The sequence below is a fragment of the Salvia splendens genome, chromosome 7 (genome assembly GCF_004379255.2).
Source record: "Salvia splendens isolate huo1 chromosome 7, SspV2, whole genome shotgun sequence".
Lineage (NCBI taxonomy): Eukaryota > Viridiplantae > Streptophyta > Magnoliopsida > Lamiales > Lamiaceae > Salvia > Salvia splendens.
The window spans coordinates 32,911,153-32,933,248 of NC_056038.1; the positions used below are offsets into that span (position 1 = coordinate 32,911,153).

General features: G+C 41.7%; 2 protein-coding genes and 2 pseudogenes across 2 annotated transcripts in view; 2 read left to right on the forward strand and 2 right to left on the reverse strand.

The window, feature by feature from the left end:
* LOC121740758 (probable pre-mRNA-splicing factor ATP-dependent RNA helicase DEAH9) overlaps positions 1-15,792 on the forward strand; it is a 100,168-nt gene extending 84,376 nt beyond the window's left edge. Inside the window, exon 22 of the mRNA XM_042133375.1 lies at positions 15,555-15,792. Coding sequence (XP_041989309.1) covers positions 15,555-15,681 — 127 coding nt within the window. The 3' untranslated portion in view covers positions 15,682-15,792. The remainder of the gene's footprint in view (positions 1-15,554) is intronic.
* LOC121740755 lies at positions 921-4,043 on the reverse strand. The gene is made up of 7 exons (XM_042133373.1): positions 3,580-4,043; positions 3,198-3,360; positions 2,722-2,922; positions 2,398-2,643; positions 2,031-2,178; positions 1,631-1,859; positions 921-1,289 (listed from the first exon to the last, which is right to left on the reverse strand). Exons 1-7 carry the CDS (start codon positions 3,908-3,910, stop codon positions 1,087-1,089), a joined length of 1,521 nt encoding a protein of 506 aa, XP_041989307.1. The 5' UTR covers positions 3,911-4,043; the 3' UTR covers positions 921-1,086.
* Positions 11,724-20,790, forward strand: LOC121740756 (annotated as a pseudogene).
* LOC121740769 lies at positions 20,759-21,817 on the reverse strand (annotated as a pseudogene).
* Positions 21,818-22,096: the final 279 nt, after the last annotated feature.

The following is a 22,096-nucleotide window of genomic DNA, read 5'->3' on the forward strand; positions in this document are numbered from 1 at the left end:
CGATGTCTCTGTGTGAGCTCGACCAAGACCCATGGTGACCTGGTGACATGGGGTATGCATGTGGTCTGTGGTCTGGTGGTCTTGGTTTGAGGGGGAGATTGTGGTAGAGCAAACCATATCCCACATTGGAGAATGAACAAGAGTTGCAAGCATATAAATGGGCTTCCCCAACCCAACAGTGGTATCAGAGCCCTGGTTCAGGGGCTGGGCCTGTGTGGCTCGGGGTTCGGTGGATTGCGCTTGCAAGTTCTCCGATGACCTGGTGACATGGGGTATGCATGTGGTCTGTGGTCTGGTGGTCTTGGTTTGAGGGGGAGATTGTGGTAGAGCAAACCATATCCCACATCGGAGAATGAACAAGAGTTGCAAGCATATAAATGGGCTTCCCCAACTCCAATTAGTATGAGGCCTTTTGGGGAGTACCCCAAGAGCAAAACCGTGAGGGCTTTGCCCAAAGCGGACAATATCATACTAATGTGGAGTTTGGGTGTGCACCACCGGGACCCAACAATATTAATTAGAATACGTGCAAGTCTTGCTTTTGATATACTAGCTCTCAGCTCTGTGAAATTAAATGTTGCTAGTAGGGATGTGAATCGGGCCAGTCCATTAGATTTCAGGTCAATCATATTCAGGTTGTGGGGTAAGCTGAAATTTTATCGGGTTAAATATTTACAATCCAAACTCTAAACGTTTTGATTTTGAGTTAGATCAGCGGGCTTATCGAGCTAAATAGTAATTAAAATTTTCTTAATTATTTATTTATTAATCTTTAAAATTCTATATTTATTATTATATTATTTATTAATATATACACATCTACATTATTAACAAAATCAACAGCGTAAATAAAAATATATTTAGCACATATCAAAAGTACACAACAAAAATATACGATGGATATAGCAAAAAATATCAAATTAGTAAGAAAACAAGGAAATAATTAATTTATAAATATTTATTTGTTTAGAAAATTAGTATTCATCTTTTAGATTGTTTAGAAAGTTTTTATTTTTAGGGGAAAGATAAAAAATAAAAGAGTTTCTATTTTTCGGGAACGAAGAGTATATTTTAGAACCATCGTTGTTATTCAGCAAACTGTACGAACCAAGCCGGTGGAAGAATAGGTGTTAGAGCGCATTGGCTAGGCTGTCCACGACAGCTTAGGGGCCCAGCAAATCGGTTCCACACGTGCCCCCACCCGATTTGTCTCTTCAAACCCTCCGAAAGCAACGGACTTTGGAAGCTGCTAGGGAACGTGATGCTCGAGTTTAGAGACGAGCTCTCATCTGTGTACAGAATCCAGTGTATACTTTTGTCAGATCATAGTATGTACTCCCTCCGCCCCTCAAAAATAGAAACTTTTGAAATGACACGAGTTTTAATGCAAATTTGGTAAAGTAAGAGAGAGATAGAAAGAAAAGTGTGTTAGTGGAAAATGAGTCCAACCTCATTGGAGAGAAAGAAATTTCCTTAGATAGAAAGTTTATATTTTTAGGGGACGGACCAAAAAGGAAAAAGTTTCTATTTTTCAGGAACGGAGGGAGTATTTTCAATCCAATCTAACATAATTAAGTAAACGGCTCCGAATAGTAGTATTTTCGTTGGATGTTAAGCTACTTGGATTTACCTAGTCTGTATGCAGCTGCAAGTGCTGCAATCAGCTGAGCATACGTTGTCCCAACACGTCGGTGAGCTCCAGAAATGACGGTGTGTTTAGCGCGTGATGCCAGGAAGAAATCGACAAAGGCCACCCATCTAGGTGCGGGACCCCAGTCCTTTGTTCTGAAATTCATGATGCTCGACTTTGAGTTGCCTGAAATATTTCCTTCGAACTTTTTATAATTGAAGTGTACAACCTGCAAAATCGAAACCAGGGAGAGCAGGGGACAAGTCTATCAAAATTAAAGTTACGTCTCATGTATGTTGTGATTGAACAACGAATCAAGAAAATGTCGACTAATGAATCCTCTCAAGAAGCACCAGAAGATTCGATCATGATTATAAAATAAAAGAACTTGAGACGTTACCTCTGCAAATTCTTCTAAAGTTATTGCAATATTTTTCACCATGGAAGGGGTATCAGAAACCAAAACAATTTTTGGTTTCGATAAAATTGGAAGATTAAGGAGAGCTTTCCTTAGGCAATCCACCGCCGCCTGCATTGCTCTAACCGATCTGCAAAATTAACTCATTTATGCAACTCGGACCAATTTGAGTTTTTCAATGTAATAGAAGAAGCTCGTGGAAGAAAGTATTTTGTGATTAATTAACAGAAACAAAGTCGTGCAAATGTATAATCAACGAGCCACTTGCAGGAATTATGGCATTGGAAGATAAACTATTACTCCTTAACAAATGTTAAAAGATCATTCTCGATTAGTTTAGCTGAGGTACCTATTCATCATCATTCGCATGTGGAGTACTATATCAGGATCGCTCCCGCCACTAAGAGCCCAACTTACTGCATTTTCCACATCTATCGAAGGAGAAATCAGGATCCTCATAATCTCCCCAAACACATTAGCTCGGTACTGAAGATTTGCCGGCCTTCCAAATAAATCCGAGGCAGCTTCCCTCATCTCGGGATGTACATTCTTCAAGAAAAACTGGGCAGCCACAGCATCCGTCGTGTTCTGAAACCTGATTAAAGAGCGGTTCAATAATCATTCAACTAACAACAGATAATTAATTCCGGCCTTGTTTGACATTCCAAGTTACCATATGATAGGTTGCTCCCATTCTCTCCAGTTACTACAGAGAACATCGGTTCGTGTTGGCTTCTGGAAATCGTCAATCCTCATCGTTAAGTGCTTTTTGAATTTTGTCAGACAACGATTCTGTCTCCACAAATGTTTCACTTCTTTCAATGTAAATGTTACGTTGGAGTAGGAGATGTAATCGCCAAAAGGGTACTTATCCCTGAAAGATAATAGTACACAGCGGAAGTTAGCTGCAGTGCACAAAGATGTAACACAAAATTTAAGAATCTTCTCGACATGGCAAGACCGATCCATCACGTTTTATTTCATTCTTTTTGTAACTGGACACTAAAACTCGCACGAAAGGATGTAAACAACCGTGAACAGAGCAACTAGTCTATTCTTCGGATTTCTCCTCTCTTTATCTCAATGAAATATCAAATAAAACCCAAATTCCCAATGCAAACAGAATGGCTTGAGAGAGAACCAATATGCCTGGTTTGGCCGATTATCAATGACCGGTTCAGCATCACGCTCAAAGCAGCAGCAGTCAGTATCTTGTACAACTCGTTTCCCAAACCAGCTTCCGATGCTTTCCCAATCACAAACCCGTGGTTGCAGAATTGCTCCGGAGGGAGATTTCGCACCCTCGAGGCACCTGAAATTCAATACTCAGTGAATCATTCCTCACACACAAATCCTCAATCAAAACTCCAAAACACATGGTAACTATAAGAAAAATCCAAATCCTCCACAACACAGTTCAAATGTTCAATTAAAACACCATTTATAAATAAATCAGTTACTTATATCTAGAACACATTTTAAAAATGCAATTAATTAGTCATAAATATCAACCACAAAAAAAAAAACGCACCGTTAGTTTGGAAGTGATGATGAATCAATGTTCTGACTCTAAGACTCTCCTCCGCATAGCCTCTGCTGAAGATATCTCCCATCTCTTCCACCGTCGCGCATTTCCTCCCGCCCTCAGCTCCTTCCACCTTCTCCGTCGTCGAATTAGCTGGAAACGCCTCCTCCACGAAGATCTCCGACGCCTTGTTCCTGATCTGGAGCTTCGGCGACGGATCAATCGACCTGAGATCCGTGGTCAGCAGGCCAAAAATGGTGGATATCGCGATCAGGATGAGGAGAAGAGGGACGGGAATACGGCGGCGGCGGCGGCGCGCCGTAGATTTTGAGGTCATGTTTCCCGGCACCGACAGCGGCGACGGTGATGGTACAAGTGTTTCAAGGGCTGTAGAGTATCTTTCGCTTCTAATTAATCAGCTTCAGCTATATTTTGTCTAGTACACCGTGATGTCCGAATATTTCGATAGATACACCGCCACACGGTTAGATTTATGTTATGATATCGTTAATAAGAGTATAATAAGTTTTCTTAAATTATTTCACGCAAAACTGAGCTCTATAGTCTATAGTAGTATGCCATGCATTTAATTTATTTTGAATATATTTTACAATGATTTAACTAATGTTGGTTTCTGGATTACAAGAGATAAAAGCCGGGTGTAATACAACCCAAAAGAAGGAATACAGAGGATGAACTGAAACGAAATTACAAGAACAAATTCGAAACTATAAACCGCAAAGTAGGAATTAGCCGAGTCGAGGAGACCTCTTTCCGCAAGACGAGATACGCCCGGGGTGGTGCTCTTCGGATTGGCGTTTCGTCCCCAAAGATAAAACGGCTACGTCTCTGATGAAGCAGCACCGCTATCAGCAGAGCTCAGGCGAACTGGATGGAGGAGAGGGCAGAGCTTTCGACAGAAAAACAATGCAGAGAGAGGAGAGAGCGTGTGATGCAAAATCTAGTTTCTGATGTCTAGAATGCTAGAGTGACTAGCCTATTTATAGGCTTAGTCCACCTGCAGGGGTCAACAGCCATGATGGCTGTCATCATTGCAAGACCGTAACCACCGACCGTTACAAGGCGTTACGAGAGCTGATGCTGAGAGGATGAATCTAGAAGCTTCTAGGTTCGTTCATGACGTGGACTCTCACGTGTCAGCCACGTTGGCTTACCGCGTCATACTGACGAGGTGTCATCCCACTTGGCTCGCTGATGTGGAAACGGTGGTGGTCTAAAAAGAACTAGACTAGTCTAGGGTCGAACCCAACAACCGAGCCACACGACCAGGCCCAAAGAACAGTCCAAAGACCACCCAAAGACCAATTGCCAAGATCCAAGTCCAAGGACACGGGCATGGGCACGGGCACGGGCATGAGCACGCGCTCGGGCTCGGGCTCGAGGCTCGCGGCACGCGGCTCGCTTCGGGGCGGGCGGCAGCGGCGCGCGCGTGTGGGCTCTACAGCCCATCTTAGTCCACTATAATTATTACATGTAATAATCCTTCTTATTAAATACTTGTTTAATAAGGTTGTAACTTCCAATGTTGGATAATTAACTCTCTTAATTATTCCCTAAGCTTCTCTCATAGCTCATTTAGTTTGCAATTTTGCACAACTTTAATCCATTATTTCTCACTCACCGGGAATCGGATTTGAAAAATGAATATACCACGGTCATCTACTCCGAACGTAGATCGACGCTATAGCATTTAATTTCACAAAATTAAATGTCTCGTTGAAATTATAATTGGTCAAAGTCCATTGACCGGCATAGATTCCAACAATCCCCCACATGAGTGGAAATAGCCAAATGCATATGCATGCAGACACAGGCTCAACCCTCGATAGGTATATAAGCATAAGGATAGGTAGCTTTTAACTTTGAACCTTCCATAGTCAACGCCATCGGATACACAGGCGGCCAGTAGCGCGATGCTTTGAACTAGTCCCCCACGGCGTGCACCGAGACAATGGTGTTAACACTTAAACACCTCAACCTCATCCGTTCTCACGTTTTGTGTCCTTTGCGGCCTTGGACACCACTTTGGATTCATAAGTGTGTAATTTGAAGCGGCCACACTTCACACTTATATAGGTGATTCCTATTCAGAGTATCTTGCCCTACTCGGTCTCTTTGAGAACTTAATCTCCTTGAGATCCTTAGGAGTCATTAAAAGTCATAGACTTATCCTCACCACAGGCAAGCTTTCAACACTCTATTGCTCTCTAGGGAATAGATGTAGATGAGTGTTTCACACGAACTCTCATAGCTTAGTTTTCCCATTGAACCAAGTTCTTGGGATCTCCAGTCATCATGGTTGGGTTACCACTATGACAAGTCTTTAGTTTGTGGATTTCAAACTCATTCCCTCTAGCAACTTGTTCATTTGATCACGGTTTAACCCTTTGGTTAGCGGATCCGCTAGATTATCTATTGACTTCACGTAGTCAATTGTAATCACGCATGTTGTGATCAAATGTCTCGCGGTATTATGTCGTCGATGAATATGTCGAGACTTACCGTTATAGAAACCATTATTTGCCCTTCCAATAGCTGCTTGGCTATCACAGTGAATCAATACTGGTGGCACTAGCTTACACCAACCTGGAATATCCTCAAGGAAGTTCTTAAGCCATTCGGCTTCTTCCCCAGCTTTATCTAAAGCTATGAATTCTGTTTCCATGATTGATCGGGCTATACATGTCTGTTTCGTCGATTTCCACGATACAGCACCACCCCCAATAGTAAAGACGTATCCACTTGTTGAAAGTGAGTCTTTATTATCGGATATCCAATACGCATCACGGTACCCTTCAAGTACCGGGGGGTATCTCGAAAAATGTAGCACATGATTTTGAGTATGTTTTAGATACCTCAAAACCCTTACAAGAGCTCTCCAATGCTCTTTGCTTGGATTACTCGTGTAACGACTCAACTTGTTCACGGCACAAGCAATGTCCGGCCGAGTGTAATTAGTCAAGTACATAATGCACCCAATGACCTGTGCATATTCTTCTTGTGCAACAGGTTCGCCCTTGTTTTTGCTCAAGTGAACATCGAGTTCAATTGGAGTCTTAACCGGTGCGCCATCATATGCATTGAATTTCTTCTCAACATAATGAGATTGTGTTAAGATGATTCCATCGGATGTTCTTAGAATTTTCATTCCAAGAATTACATCGGCTAGACCCATGTCTTTCATGTCAAAGTTTCTCTTTAACATGACATTTGTCTCGTTAATCACTTGAGTGTTACTACCCATGATTAACATGTCATCAACTTAAAGACACACTATAACATATCCGTTATCAGTGCTCTTAATATAGACACATTTGTCACACTCGTTGATTTTAAACCCATTTGATAACATCACATTATCAAACTTCAAGTGTCATTGCAGCGGCGCTTGTTTCAACCCATAGAGGGACTTAACCAGTTTGCAGACCTTTTTCTCTTGTCCAGGTACTACAAACCCTTCGGGTTGTTCCATATAGATTTCGTCCTCTAGTTTACCATTTAGAAACGCAGTCTTAACATCCATTTGATGAATCTCAAGATTGTGCAAGGCAGCAATCGCGAGAAGCACTCGGATAGATGTAATCCTCGTTACAGGTGAATAGGTATCGAATAAGTCATGTCCTTCCTTTTGTTTAAAACCCTTTACATCCAGTCGGGCTTTAAACTTATCCACTGTTCCATCGGACTTAAATTTCCTTTTAAGCACCCATTTTCACCCTAAAGGTTTCGCACCTTCGGGCAAATCAACCAACACCCAAGTGTCGTTTAGCAAAATTGAGTCAATTTCGCTTTGAACAGCTTCTCTCCAATCTAACCCGTCTGGGCCATCGAAGGCTACTTTTATTGACGTTGGTTCTTCGTCCAACATAAAATCAATGTAGTCAGGACCAAATGTTTTTGGTGTTCTGACTCTACTACCACGTCTTAGTACTGCATCACTTGGATCAGGCCTTACTCGCTTACGCGATTTAGGCTCGTCATCCGCGGATTTAAAACTAGTGGCTTCATCCACTGTTTTAGAACTAGTGGCCTCATCTTCAATTCTTATCTCGGAATTAATTGGGACTTCTTCTTTGTCCTTGGAAGGAAATGTATTTTCAAAAAATACGGCATTCCTTGACTCGATTGTTGTTCCTACTGTAATAGTCGATATTTCAGACTTGTGAACAATGAATCTATATGCACTACTGTTAAGTGCATATCCAACAAAGATACAATCGACTGTCTTAGGTCCAATTGTAACTTCTTTGGGCGGTGGAACCATCAATTTTGCCAAACACCCTCACACTTTGAGGTATTTGTAGGATGGCTTCCTTCCTTTCCACAACTCATAAAGAGTGATGTCTTTTCCTTTGAGTGGAATCTTGTTTAGGATATAGTTGGCTGTCAAGATAGCATCCCCCACATGTTATGTGGTAATCCTGAACTTAGTAGCAACGCATTCATCATCTCTTTCAGAGTTCGATTTTTGCGTTCTGCTACTCCATTAGATTGTGGTGAATAGGGAGTCGTTGTTTGATGAATTATACCACTTGCGTTGCATAACTCCTCAAACGGGGCTACATACTCGCATCCTCTATCACTTCGAATCGCTTTGATTTTACAACCAAGTTGATTCTCAACCTCGTTCTTATAATTTTTGAACGCTTCTATTGCTTCATCTTTACTTCTTAAAAGATAAATGTAGCAATATCTCGTGCAATCATATATGAAAGTGATAAAGTACTTTTTACCACCTCTAGTTTGCACCATCTTTAAATCACATACATCCGTGTGAATTAATTCAAGGGGTTTAGTTTTCCGTTCAACCGAGTGAAACGGTAACTTAGTCATTTTAGCTTCAAGACATATTTTACATTTGTCTTGGGTATCCACTTCAATTGCCTTTAGTAAATCTAAATTCACTAATCTTTTCACGGCTTTTGAATTTACATGTCCCAATCTACAATGCCACAAATTTGAAGACTCGGTCAAATAAGAGGAAGTAGATGCTTTATTATTAGCCAAAGGCTTTGGAACAAGGCCCGTAGCCACACTAAGCTTGAAAAGTCCATCGGTTACATAACCTTTTCCGAGGGACTTCCCAAACTTATACAATGCAAACCTATCAGACTCGAATACAAGTTTAAACCCCTTATTAACTAGTATTGATCCTGACACTGGGTTCTTGCGGATATCTGGGACATGCAGCACATCCTTCAAAGTAATAGTGACGCCAGACGTCATCATGAGAATCACATTTCCAATCCCGAGGACTTCGGGGGATGCTTGATTCCCCATGTTTATCTTCCTCCCTTCAAAAGCAGTGTAGGAGGCAAACTTGCTTCTGTCTGAGCAGACATGAGCAGTAGCGCCGGTGTCAATGTACCAGCCGCCCTTGTTGTCAACAATGTTGACTTCTTCAGTGACCACAACAATGAGGTCGCTTTCATCCCAGTCCTTGAACTCCTTCTCAACGACGTGGGCTGCCGGCTTCTTCTTCTTGCTTCGGCAGTCTTTGGCAAAATGGCCAATTTTGCCACACTTGTAACACTCGCCTTCAAATTTCTTTGCAGGCTGTTTCCCCTTCCCTTTGTCTTTCTGATTTGGGAGGGGGCGTTTGTTGGAGGGACCGCATCGCTCCAACAAGTTGGCTTTTGCATCAAGGGTGTTGAAGCCCTTAGCCTTCTGATCGATCTTGCGCACATCCGCTTCAATGCGGAGTTTCACGATCAAGTCTTCAAGTGTCATCCTCTTTCGCTTGTGCTTGAGGTAGTGCTTGAAGTCCTTCCAACTAGGAGGAAGCTTCTCAATGAGTATGCACCGTACAAAGTTGTCGGGCAAAATCATCCCTTCAGCCACGAGTCCGTGGATGATCATCTGGAACTCTTGAACTTGTTCCATGACTGGTCTAGAGTCGACCATTTTGTAGTCCGTAAATTTGGATACTACAACGTGTTCAGTACCTGCAGCATTATCGATACTGTACTTTTTCTCTAGGCTTTCCCACATCTCTTTGAATGTGGTTACAAGGGAGTATACATTGTACAAGCTATCATCTAAAGCACTTAGAATGAAGGCCCCAACACTCGATCCATTAAAGGATCCGAAGGAACCACTAAAAGTGGAACCAACCGACCCACTGGAGGAGGATCCAACAGTGGGCCCAAAGGGGTTCGAAAACCCCATAAGAGTGTTGACGAAGAGGTGAACCCAGGGGTTGGGATCATCGTTGAGATCGGTCCAGTGTCCGCCATGGTGGAGGAGATGGCGGCGGCGGTGGTTGCCGGAGTGGTGGCAGCGACGGTGTTTGATTCAGTAGACATCTCCAGCAAAGGTGATTAAAGTTTCGAAAGTAATTAGGTTCAGTTTAAAGGTCCAAATTCCTTCAAATGCAAGTCGTATCTCGTCTTGCGATTGTTGGTTTCTGGATTACAAGAGATAAAAGCCGGGCGTAATACAACCCAAAAGAAGGAATACAGAGGATGAACTGAAACGAAATTACAAGAACAAATTCGAAACTATAAACCGTAAGTAGGAATTAGCCGAGTCGAGGAGGCCTCTTTCCGCAAGACGAGAACGCCCCGGTAGTGCTATTCAGATTGGCGTTTTGTCCCCAAAGATAAAACGGCTACGTCTCTGATGAAGCAGCACCGCTATCAGCAGAGCTCCGGCGAACTGGATGGAGGAGAGGGCAGAGCTTTCGACAGAAAAACAATGCAGATAGAGGAGAGAGCGTGTGATGCAAAATCTAGTTTCTGATGTCTAGAATGCTAGAGTGACTAGCCTATCCACCTGCAGGGGTCAACAGCCATGACGGCTGTCATCATTGCAAGACCGTAACTGCCGACCTTTACAAGGGGTTACGAGAGCTGGTGCTGAGAGGATAAATCTAGAAGCTTCTAGGTTCGTTCATGATGTGGACTCTCACGTGTCAGCCACGTTGGCTTACCGCGTCATACTGACGAGGTGTCATCCCGCTTGGCTCGCTGATGTGGAAACGGTGGTGGTCTAAAAAGAACTAGACCAGCCTAGGGTCGAACCCAACCACCGAGCCACACGACCAGGACCAAAGAACAGTCCAAAGAACACCCAAAGACCAATTGCCAAGATCCAAGTCCAAGGACACGGGCATGGGCACGGGCATGAGCACGCCCTCGAGCTCGGGCTCGGGCTCGAGGCTCGCGGCACGCGGCTCGCTTCGAGGCGGGCGGCAGCGGCGCGCGCGTGTGGGCTCTACAGCCCATCTTAGTCCACTATAATTATTACATGTAATAATCCTTCTTATTAAATACTTGTTTAATAAGGTTGTAACTTCCAATGTGGGATAATTAACTCTCTTAATTATTCTCTAAGCTTCTCTCATAGCTCATTTAGTTTGCAATTTTGCACAACTTTAATCCATTATTTCTCACTCACCGGGAATCGGATTTGAAAAAATGAATATACCACGGTCATCTACTCCGAACGTAGATCGACGCTATAGCATTTAATTTCACAAAATTAAATGTCTCGTTGAAATTATAATTGGTCAAAGTCCATTGACCGGCATAGATTCCAACAACTAATAGTAGTATACCATAACTTTCGCGTCTAGTATTATGATTTGATTCCGTCTTTGCATGTAATTAATTAACGCCTACCTAACAGCCACCACATGAAAATAGGCAGCAAATTAAACAAGATTTTAAGAATTTAATTATCGTTAGTGACCACTGTAATTAATAACTAGTTACCTTAATTAGGGAGTATTTTAATAAGTGGATCCCCTTCACAGGATTTTGCTACAGTTCACAAGATTGTGTACTTGTGTGCAATGACAAAAATGTTAAAGATATATGATGCTAAGTAATTAGGCAGAAAACATGATTTTTAAGAGTTTAATTATTGTTAACTGTTGAATATTTGTGGTCTACTTCGGTTTGGGTCTTTGTATTTAATGTTATTGGGCTGGCCCCAATTGGTTAAATGCAGCAGCCCAATCTTGTGTATGGGAGCCCAATCTGGCTTGACCCATTACTTACCTTGACCACACCGATGGCTGCCACGTGGACTGCCTCACCCAGGTCATGAATGCGGGCCGTTGGATCCAGGGTTTGGATGCTGAGTGTGTTAAGTGCTAGACGCCTCTTTCTCTTCCACATTCTAGATCTCTCTCTCCCTCTCTCACTCTCTGGTTTTCTCTCCGCCTTCTCTCTTCATTCTCTCTCTACATCTCAGGCGATTTCGCCGGTGAACTCCTCAATAAATAGTATAAAATCCAGATCTTTGAATGTTTTCCTCTTCTTCACCTTAAATAGGCTCTACACTGAAGAATATTATGTAAATGAGATGTCTTCTGATGGTGTTCCGGAGATACAGAGGTCAAACCTTGTTTCCTGTATTATTCAGGTATGTGTTTATTATAAATCAGTTTGAAGGTAAATGTTGTTTGAATCGTGAAAATTGGGCTGTACATCTCACTATTGAGCAAAGTATCCTTATTTTAGATGGATAATAACATGAGTTACAGCACTTGATTTTATTACTTTAAATTGTTATATGTCCATCACCATCTACTAGTCATATACGTAACTGTTGGTTTTTCTTTCTTTTTTTTAGAGAGGGCAGGGGGTTGAAAGATCTAGTTGGGTAAAATTCTTTTGTTCCTTTTGTTTAATTCAGTCGCCTGCCAACCCTGCCAGTGATTTCAAGAACTTCTGATGATCCTGTCATGCATTGAATGATTTGAATCTTTTATCAATTTAAGGGCTTCGTAGTGACTTTTTATTTATTTATTTATTTTTAATTTTCCTTGATAGTTAAAAGCATTAGGGATAGACAATATTTTGGGATTTGACTGGCCATCATCACCATCGCGGCATCGCCTGAAGCATTTGATACAGAGTAGCGCAGGGCAAAGGATCGAAAGATCCAAGAATAAACTTTATAAAATCTGATCTGGCCCTTTTACAGCATATTGACGTCCTTATATAGGCATATAAGAACCCTTACAGCTAAAGGAAACAAATAAGGTAATTATTCCTAACAGCAAAAGGAAACAAATAAGGTAATTATTCCTAATAGCAAAAAGGAAACTAATAAAATAACTATTCCTAACAGCAAAAGGAAACAAATAAAAGAAATACTAACAAAAGATAACTTCTGGAAATAAAATATCGATTAAGAATCTGGAGCCCCCGTTTGTTCTGCGTCATGCTCCTCCACCGGGGAAGAACTCGACCGCGAGTTCTGCAAGGGAGTAGGATCTCCATACTGGGGACCGACATCAGGGTGGAAAGGTGATAAGTCAGCCACGTTGAATGTAGAGGAGATGTTAAACTCTGCTGGAAGATCCACTTTATAGGCATTATCATTGATACGCCGCAATATTTTGAAAGAACCATATTTCTTCGGCCGCAACTTGTTATAAGTGCCTACTGGAACACGTTCTTTGCGCAAGAAAACTATCACCTCATCGCCAACCTCAAAAATCTTCTCCCTGCGATGCACATCAGCCTTCTCTTTATACCTTTTGTTTGCCTCATGCAGATTTTGGATTGTTTCTTCACGGGTCGCAACAATGCGCTCATCACCCTCATCAGCTGTGCCTCTTGGTTCTCGCCCGGGGGGCAAGAGATCAACAACAATAGTAGGAACCTTTGTATACACGAGAGAAAAAGGAGAGTGCCCCGTCGAACTATGTTGCACGCTATTATACGCAAATTTAGCTTGAGGCAAGGCTAAGTCCCATTGTCTAGGCTTATCCTGACAGATAGAGCGTAACATGTTGCCTTAAGTACGATTCACTACCTCGGTTTGGCCATCCGTCTGAGGATGTGCAGTGCTGCTAAAATTAAGAGAAGAATTAAATCGCTTCCACAAACGTCTCCAAAAATGCCCCAAGTATCTGGAGTCACGATTTGATGTAATACACTTTGGAATCCCATGTAAGCGAACAATTTCTCGAAAGAAAATTGATGCCACTGCATCAGCATCCGAGGTCTTTCGACAGGACAAGAAATGTGCCATTTTGCTAAATCTGTCAACCACCACACAAATAGAATCCATACCTCTCTGCGTTCGTGGAAGTCCGAGTATGAAATCCATAGATAGGTCTTCCCAAATATCTGTCGGGACTGGTAAAGGGGTGTACAACCCAATATTTTGTATCTTTCCTTTTGATGTCTGGCAAACATGGCAAGTTGTCACGACACGTGTCACATCTTTGCGCAATTGCGGCCAAAAAAACCTTTCTTGCACTGCAGCTATGGTTTTATCTCTTCCAAAATGAGCAGCTAATCCTCCAGAGTGCAGGTCTTAAATTACTTTGTCACGCAAGGAGGTGCGCGGTAAACAAAGTTGGTTTCCTTTCATTAAATAGCCATCATAGATGTAGAAATCTTGATTGGAGCGGCCGTGTTGACAGTCAGCCCACGTAGTACCAAAGTCGCCATATCCTTCATAACAGTCACGCAAGCATGAGAATCCCACTACTTCCTGTCCCAATTGTAGTAGCAGTGTATGTCGTCTGCTCAAAGCGTCTGCGACAATATTTTGAGACCCCGATTTATGCACAAGGCGGAATGGGAATTTTTGTAGAAACTGACCACCTCGCATGCTTGTCGACGCTAATTCGGCGCTGGCTATTAATAAACTTGAGGGCTTCATGATCTGAATAAAGGATGAACTCTTTCCCTACTAAATAGTGTTCCCAAATCTTGAGTGCGCGTACAATAGCATAAAATTCTTTGTCGTAGGTACTCCATCTTGCGCGTACTTCATTAAATTTCTCGCTGAAATAACATATCGGACGTTTCTCTTGGGACAATACTGCACCGATGCCTACCCCACTAGCGTCACAATCGACCTCAAACACTTTCTGAAAATCTGGGAATGCAAGGACTGGGGCAGAACAAAGTTTCTCTTTGAGCATTTCAAAGCTGGAGTTAGCTTGGAGTTAGCTGCATCTGTCCATATAAATTTCCCTTGCTTTAAACAGTTCGACAGTGGCGATGCAATGGTGCCAAAGTGCTGGATAAATATTCTATAAAAAGTGGCAAGTCCATGGAAGCTTCGGACATCAGATGCCGTCTTCGGCACAGGCCAATTCTGAATGGCTTGAATTTTTGTTTCATCAACTTGTACTCCCGACGAACTGATCACAAACCCCAAGAACAATAATTTGGAAATTAGAAACTCACATTTCTTGAGGTTGAGAAAAAGTTGGCTGGCACGTAAGGCTTCAAACACCTGCCTTAGGTGGAATAAGTGTGCAACCTCCGTGGGGCTATAAATAAGGATATCATCGAAGTAGACGACCACACATACTCCTAAAAATGGTTTTAACACCTGATTCATTAGCCTCATGAATGTACTCGGCCCATTTGACAATCCAAATGGCATAACCATCCATTCGTACAAGCCTTCTCTTGTTTTAAATGCAGTCTTCAACTCATCTCCGGGCCTAATTCTGATTTGATGGTAGCCATTCTTGAGATCTGATGAATTGGATGTTGAATGTTGCAACCTCGTTGATTTCGTTGCAGCCCTAGACCAATTAGAGCGATGAGAACGCTCAGAATCAGTTGACTCGACCTCAGATGGTTGTTCCTTGCGTCCCACCCTACGGTGGTGGCGCTGGTCCTCCCTCCTGATCCTGTTAACCCTAGATGACGAACCTACATCCATCTCTAGAATTTCCAGCCTTTGAGTTATTCCTTCAATCTGCGTTTGAACGGAATCAAAACGCCGATCGAGGTGTTGCTCCAAGCGGCGCAAAAACACGCAATCTCCCTCGGTCATAGATCCGTCTTTGGAACCATGGCCGCTGAGATTGGAAGCTCCAGAATTGCCAACCATAACTGATACCACCTGACACAGAGTAGGATCCAAGAATAAACTTTATAAAATCTGATCTGACCCTTTTATAGCATATTGACGTCCTTATATAGGCATATAAGAACCCTTACAGCTAAAGGAAACAAATAAGGTAATTATTCCCATTCTATTGTCTCGACTGAGCGTCAGTACATGCGCAATGTCATCACTATAGAACCCTCGTGGCTGCCAGAGGCTGCTCCGCACCTCTACCACCGCCAACAGCTTCATCCTAGATTGCATTCCTAGTGTTCCTTTGACAATAAAGCTTATGCCGTATCTGTGCTCCTTTCGGTTGCTCTCTCCCGCCATTTGTGATCGTTTGCCTGAAGATGTATGCATTGCGCCTCAGTGAAAGAGCTTAGATAAACCTCATGCAAGCTTGTTTCGTCGCAGACCTCTGTGAGATTGCTAATTTTGAACTCGGTGAGAAGCTAGAGCTGAAAGAGGCAGAATGACAGAGTTACTGATTCCTTGAGGTGGTGCTGCTGCTACTTAATCAGATTAACGTTTCAACTCATCAAAATCAGGAGTCTCATCATCGTCACAGTGAAATCAAATGTATTAGGTGGGATATCAAATGTGAGTTGGTATCAGTCAATTTCTCTAGAATGATTAAAAAGTTATATCCGGGTTGCAAGTCTATCTTGAATCTATGTAAGAATAGGCATACGCGTCATTTTAGTTCGACTATCAAAACTAGTATTTAATTTAATAATAATATATTCTCTCAATCCACTAAAAATAGTCTCATTTTGTTCCGATCAATCTATTAAAATTAGACTAATTTCTATTTATAAAAATGTTTCACTTTCCCTGCACTCGTGAAAGCTTGTGTACTTCATGAATAATAATATTTTTCGTGAATATGAGAAATAATATTTTTTAATCATGTGAAAGGATAACTGTAACTTAAAATTAAGATTCATTTTTCATTTGGATCTATGTCGTCCAGAATATGCTCAGAGAATGACAGTTGGGGGTTGCAAAAAAGTTTAGTTTCCGAAGCAATAGGCAGAGGATGCCAACTGAGTCGTTAAATATGGCAACTTTAAATATTGGGGGGTTAGGTAAATTTTGCTTTCGGAGTTGCTGAGTTAGTTAAATAATGCAACATCTCACTATAATTTATACTCCTGCAGTATTCCCGCCTTACGTAGTCTTTGCTTGATTTTTCTGACCCGGCTGCTAAGACCGAACATTGCATGCGCCAACTTGTTGCGCATAAAATAATGATAAAACCCTGTTTAATTGGTAAGATGTTTTTCCTTTAACCCATATCTAAATTAAAAAAAAAAAAGCATTACTCAATTGATAAGACGCTTCATCTCGACCAATAAATAAGAAATTTGAGTCACATGTTGTATATAAACAAGTGTTTTAATGACGTGGATTCTCATTCAGCAGCCCCTTCCCCTATATATTTACGAATGGTTGGAGTGGAGATTAATATGAAGTAGCTAGCATGGGGAAGATGAGCATAATCTGTGTGATGGCTGTGGTGGCGATTCTTTTACAGGATATGTAGGTGGCGATTCAATTCAACTCAATTTGGATGAATATTAGTACTAGTATAATACATCTTGTCAGCTTTCATGTCACATCTACTTTTGTTTCCAAACACCATATAATTTCAAATGCACGATTAGCATGCATCTAAGAACGAACGAGGCTAATAGTATACCCTCTGTCCTTGAAAATTTATCACTTATCTCTATTTTTTTCCGTCCCTAAAAATTTGTCACCTTTTACTTTTACCATTTTTGAAAACACTCCAACTGTTGTAAAATGAATCAAAATGCGGATGTAAATACTGAAGTAAAGAACCATGAAGAGCTTCAGACCACATTGTTATTTGTTATTGTCTTGTTTGATCCAAAACATTACATAGCCGTATTAATACTAGGCATATTTTCTTGGTTAAACACATAGACTATTACATAAACCTTATTAACTTCTTTGGATAATTTGACTTGATATTTGTCTTGTCACTCGATTATATAGATTTGGGTTTTGTTTTCTTCTAATTTCTATCACTGGTATATGTTTGGTTTTGAATCAGCAACGGTGCTTTCGGGAACCAAAGAGGCTGCTCAAGAAAGGGCAGCTCTTGGCATGGGATTGGTTGCTGGATCAACGGTTTTGATTCTGACTTTCATATGGGGCGTTTCCATTATCCTTGCCAGCTATGATCTCTCAGAAGCTCCCACTCTTGACAAATCTTGAAGCCAGAAAACCACACCACAAGGTGCCATTTTATCATCTTTGATCTAACCTTCTTCATGTTGTTCCAATTGCTAAACTTCTCTCTCTCTTGAGCAGGTTATGGCATTGTTACGGATGCCGAAGCAAGCTACACTTCACGGATAATGCTGATACCCTTGCTTCCTTTTCTCATCCTTCTGCTAGCACAGGCTTTCAGTTCATCATCAGTGAAGAGAGGGTTTCTTCTCATTGCACTCATTGTCTCAGTTTTGTTGCTTTTCGGCTTCATTTTGTATCAGGCATTCCAGCCTTGGATTCAGTCTCGTAGATTCGAGTACTTTATGAGCCAATATGCTCTTGTCCAGGAACGGCAGGCCTGATACTCGGAAAATACAAGAGTACGTTGATCAGTGTAACTTGTATTAAGCCAACATTTCCAATGCCTCACCAGTTCCGTCTTGGTGTCGTTTGCAGCCTGTTTAACCAAATCGACAAGGACAGAAGCACGTCTGTATCAGCAGCAGAACTCAGAGTGCTTCTCTTAGGTGTGAGGCTGGATGAAGATGATTTGAGCACAGACAGGGATGTTGAGAATGTGTTGGAGTCTTTTGATACCACCGGAGATGGACGTATCAACCAGGAAGAGTTCATAGCAGGCATGACCAAATTACTCGATGATCTGGCTGAGGAGAGGCGAAACCGCATCAAAGGAAGCAGAGCCACCAATTCTCAGGTAAATATATTTCTGCCAAAATTGACTGAAATGCAGCTGCTGATCCTATATTGTATAATGCCAATCTTCAGGCAAGTGATCCATCACAACAGGGCTTGTTAGTTAACAGCAACACCTCGAACGTAAGCAAAAGCCAAAGTTCTCAAACCACTTGGCTGAACTATCTGCAAGCTCTTTCCTTGGTGATTCTTGGGATTGCATTGATGTCTGCTTTCGCAGAGCCACTGATCACCAGTGTCGTGGGTTTCGCCACAGCAGCATATCTGCCTAATTTCTCTGTCTCATACTTGGCAATACCCTTAGCTACGAACTACCGAGTTGCAGTGCAAGCATTTGCTTCATCCGGAAACAAGTCACAGAACTCCATTTCTTTGACACTCTCTACAGTAAGTTATTCACTTGTTCAGTCAAAATAAATGCATACATACATGAAGATATCACTTTTTCCATATTCTGAAATCTCTGATTTTAATTTGTTGTGCAGCTTTACAGTAGCGTGTACATGAACAACGTGGCGAGCTTGATTGTGTTCCTTGCACCAGTTAATGCTCTGAATCTGTCTGTAGATGTCTTTGCAGAAGTTCTGGTAGTTATCACGATGAACACTGTGATGACGGCTCTGACAGGCTTCCGCACCTCATTTCCTAGCTGTTGGGTTATGTCGTTGTGATGTTATACCCGGTTTCTCTGGCATTAACCTATGTTCTTACTTATGTTCTAGGATGGCCTTAGAAAGACTGGTTACAATTATTTGTGTAAAATATACTCCATGTGTTTATTTTTAGTTTTGGTGTGAGTAAATTTCTTCATTGTAATAATACTAAGTTGTTAGTGTCAGTCATTGAGTAGAAAACATTCTACATTCACGAGATTCAGTCCGGGAAAGTAGAGGTGGAGAAAGGCTACGCTATTTCAGAAATGTTGAAAACATTTGATCTCAGCAGAGATGGAAGGATTGAAGAAGACGAGTTCGTAGAGGGATGCTCGAAATGGATCAATGAAGCTGCGGAGCTAGCTGGAAAGGGTGACTCTGATGCAGCAGAATTCTTGCGAGAGGCAAGTGTGTATGCTAATACAACATTAGTCCTCTCATGATTTTGAATTTGTAAGTGTAAAGTGCACATTTTGATCAGGTTGTTGAACCAGTTCGCAGGAAGAGAAGATTTGAAAAAGGCTGAAATTGAGCATCTAATGGCAAGAATACTGAAGCATGCACACAGTGAAGAGCTTGAAGCAGAACAGCTTGTAACAGATGACGGAAAGCCTAATATTGAACGAATCAAAGCGTATGCATACATTACATATTTCCCTTTATCTATCATCTTTCCTCATTCTTATCCATTTCACTAAATTTATCTAATCATTTTTCCTTTTCTTTCTGCAAAGTCTGTTCAAGCAATTTGATACAGACAGAAGCAGCTCGCTGTCGCGGCCAGAGCTGGAGCAGTTGATCCACACTACAGTCACCAAAACTGGAGATTCTCAACTGCGTCATGAAGAAATGGTGAAGAAGTTCGTGGAAGATTTCGACACGGATGGCGTGACGAGCAAGAATTCGTTCATGGCATGACTAAATGGCTTAACAAAGCCATGGACGTTACTAAATGCAAAGATACAAAGAGATCAATTGATGAATTTGACAAGGTATGATAAATCTTGCATCAAATACTAGTACTATTTGTATATTAACACTAACACATGGAAAAAGTGCAGATTATGTGGGGAGAAGTTGACAATCTAGTGTATGAAGTTGGTCGGAACGAGGACAGCCATTTGAAGCTATTGACATGGAGTTCAACAAAATCCATATTTCAAGTGATGTTAGGCATTGCTATACTGACCTTTCTCTCTGGACCTCTGAAGACCAGCATCCAACACTTCTCACATGCCATCGGCGTGCCTGCCTTCTTCGTCTCCTTCGTTGTTGTCCCCATATGCTTGAATGCACTCTCAGCAATATCAGCAATATTCCCAGCAAGCCAGAAGAGCTCAAGAACCTCTTCTCTGACATTCTCAGAGGTATAGATTCGGCGTGGCTTCTTTATGTCTTAGTATCGTGTTTTATTTCATCAGTGCATGCACGATTTTATCGTGGCAGATATATGGTGGAGTGGTGATGAACAACATCATGGGGTTGTCAACACTCTTAGCAATTGTGTACATAAAGGGATTGGAATGGGATTACTCAGCTGAGGTGCTGACAGTTTGTTGGTGTGCGCAGTAATTGGAGTTCTTGCATGTTCACAAATTACATATCCATTGTGGACATGCCTTATGGCCTTTTTCCTCTACCCATTCTCCTTGCTAATGTATTATGTTTTCCAGTATGTGCTAGGCTGGAATTAAACTAGTACTATGTAGTTTTCCTATTTGTGTAATTTTACTATGTTCAGAATAAAAAAAAGTATCATTGATGATTATAAAGAATTACAAACAACAATCAACAATATTTCAACTAGCACAACCGAAATGGTAGAAAATGAGTAGGATTTCAATGACGACTTCTGCCCCAGAAGGTGGGCTTATGCTCTTCAAAGGCAGGGGGTCGTTGATAGATAATTGATGCAGCTTTAATTAAGATTGAGGCAGTCACAGCCCAAATTGTGTAACATCTGTTTTCCGTTTCGTAATCAAAGTAGTGCACCAAAAAACTTTCGCCCATCAGCTCTACTGTCTCCTCTCTCCGGTTTTCATTCTGGACATTATTCAAGCACCATGATCAAAATCATTTCAAATTAATTTAAAAGAGAGAAAAAAAAATAGGCAACCTTGAGAAACATCTCTAATGGAACATCGAATACTGATTCCACCTCGGAGGGATTAAGGATAGGGGAGAAGCTGCTGATATCCCAAATTATTCCGATCACTGGAAATACAGTGATATGGCGCTGCAAATTAAAGTGCAAATTTGAATCGATTTCAAATCGAATTGAAATTTGAATCAAGGAATAGAGAGGTGAAATAAGTAAAGGCGGTACCTTGGTGCAGAAGGGGGGGAGAATGGAGACGATTTCACAATGGAAGGGTCCAATCCGATTTCTTCGTTGGCCTCTCTGAGAGCGGTGGCGGCGTGGGTGTCATCGCCTTCTTCCCACTTGCCTCCGGGCAATGCGACTTCACCGGAGTGAGAGGAGATGGTTGAAGATCTCTGTGTGAGTATGACGCGAAGATGCCCTTCTTTTCCTTGGAACAAGCAGATCACAACCGCAGCTCGATTACTTCCCAATTTGCCGGCAGTTCGTGAGGAATTGGTGGTGTCGTGACGGCGCAGTATTTCGGCGATTGAGCGGAGGCCGGATTTATTGTTGGAGCTCATATCTTTGCTTCTTTCACAATAGCGTCGGTGCAATAATTCTTTCATGGTATTTTTGTTATTAATATTTCGTAGTAGTATTTCGTATTTTTGTTATTGTATCTCTGTGAAATAGGTTGGTTATATTTTGTGTCACTTATCTTGTAATTTTTATCTATGTTTCATTGAATTCAAGGATTATTCTACTTTGTCTATGTAAGGTAATTTTCGTCTTAAATTCGCAAGACAAAGATGAAACAATATGCGAATTAATTATTGTTTCAGGAAATAGTTATATGATCTGCGGTTAGGGGATTCATAAATTAGCATCGCACACAATAAGATGCCGCCACGATTCCCACCTAGTGCGTATACTGGCCAGCAGCGAGAGCAACCCCAAAACCAAAACCGGCACCCCACATTCCCAAGCCCCC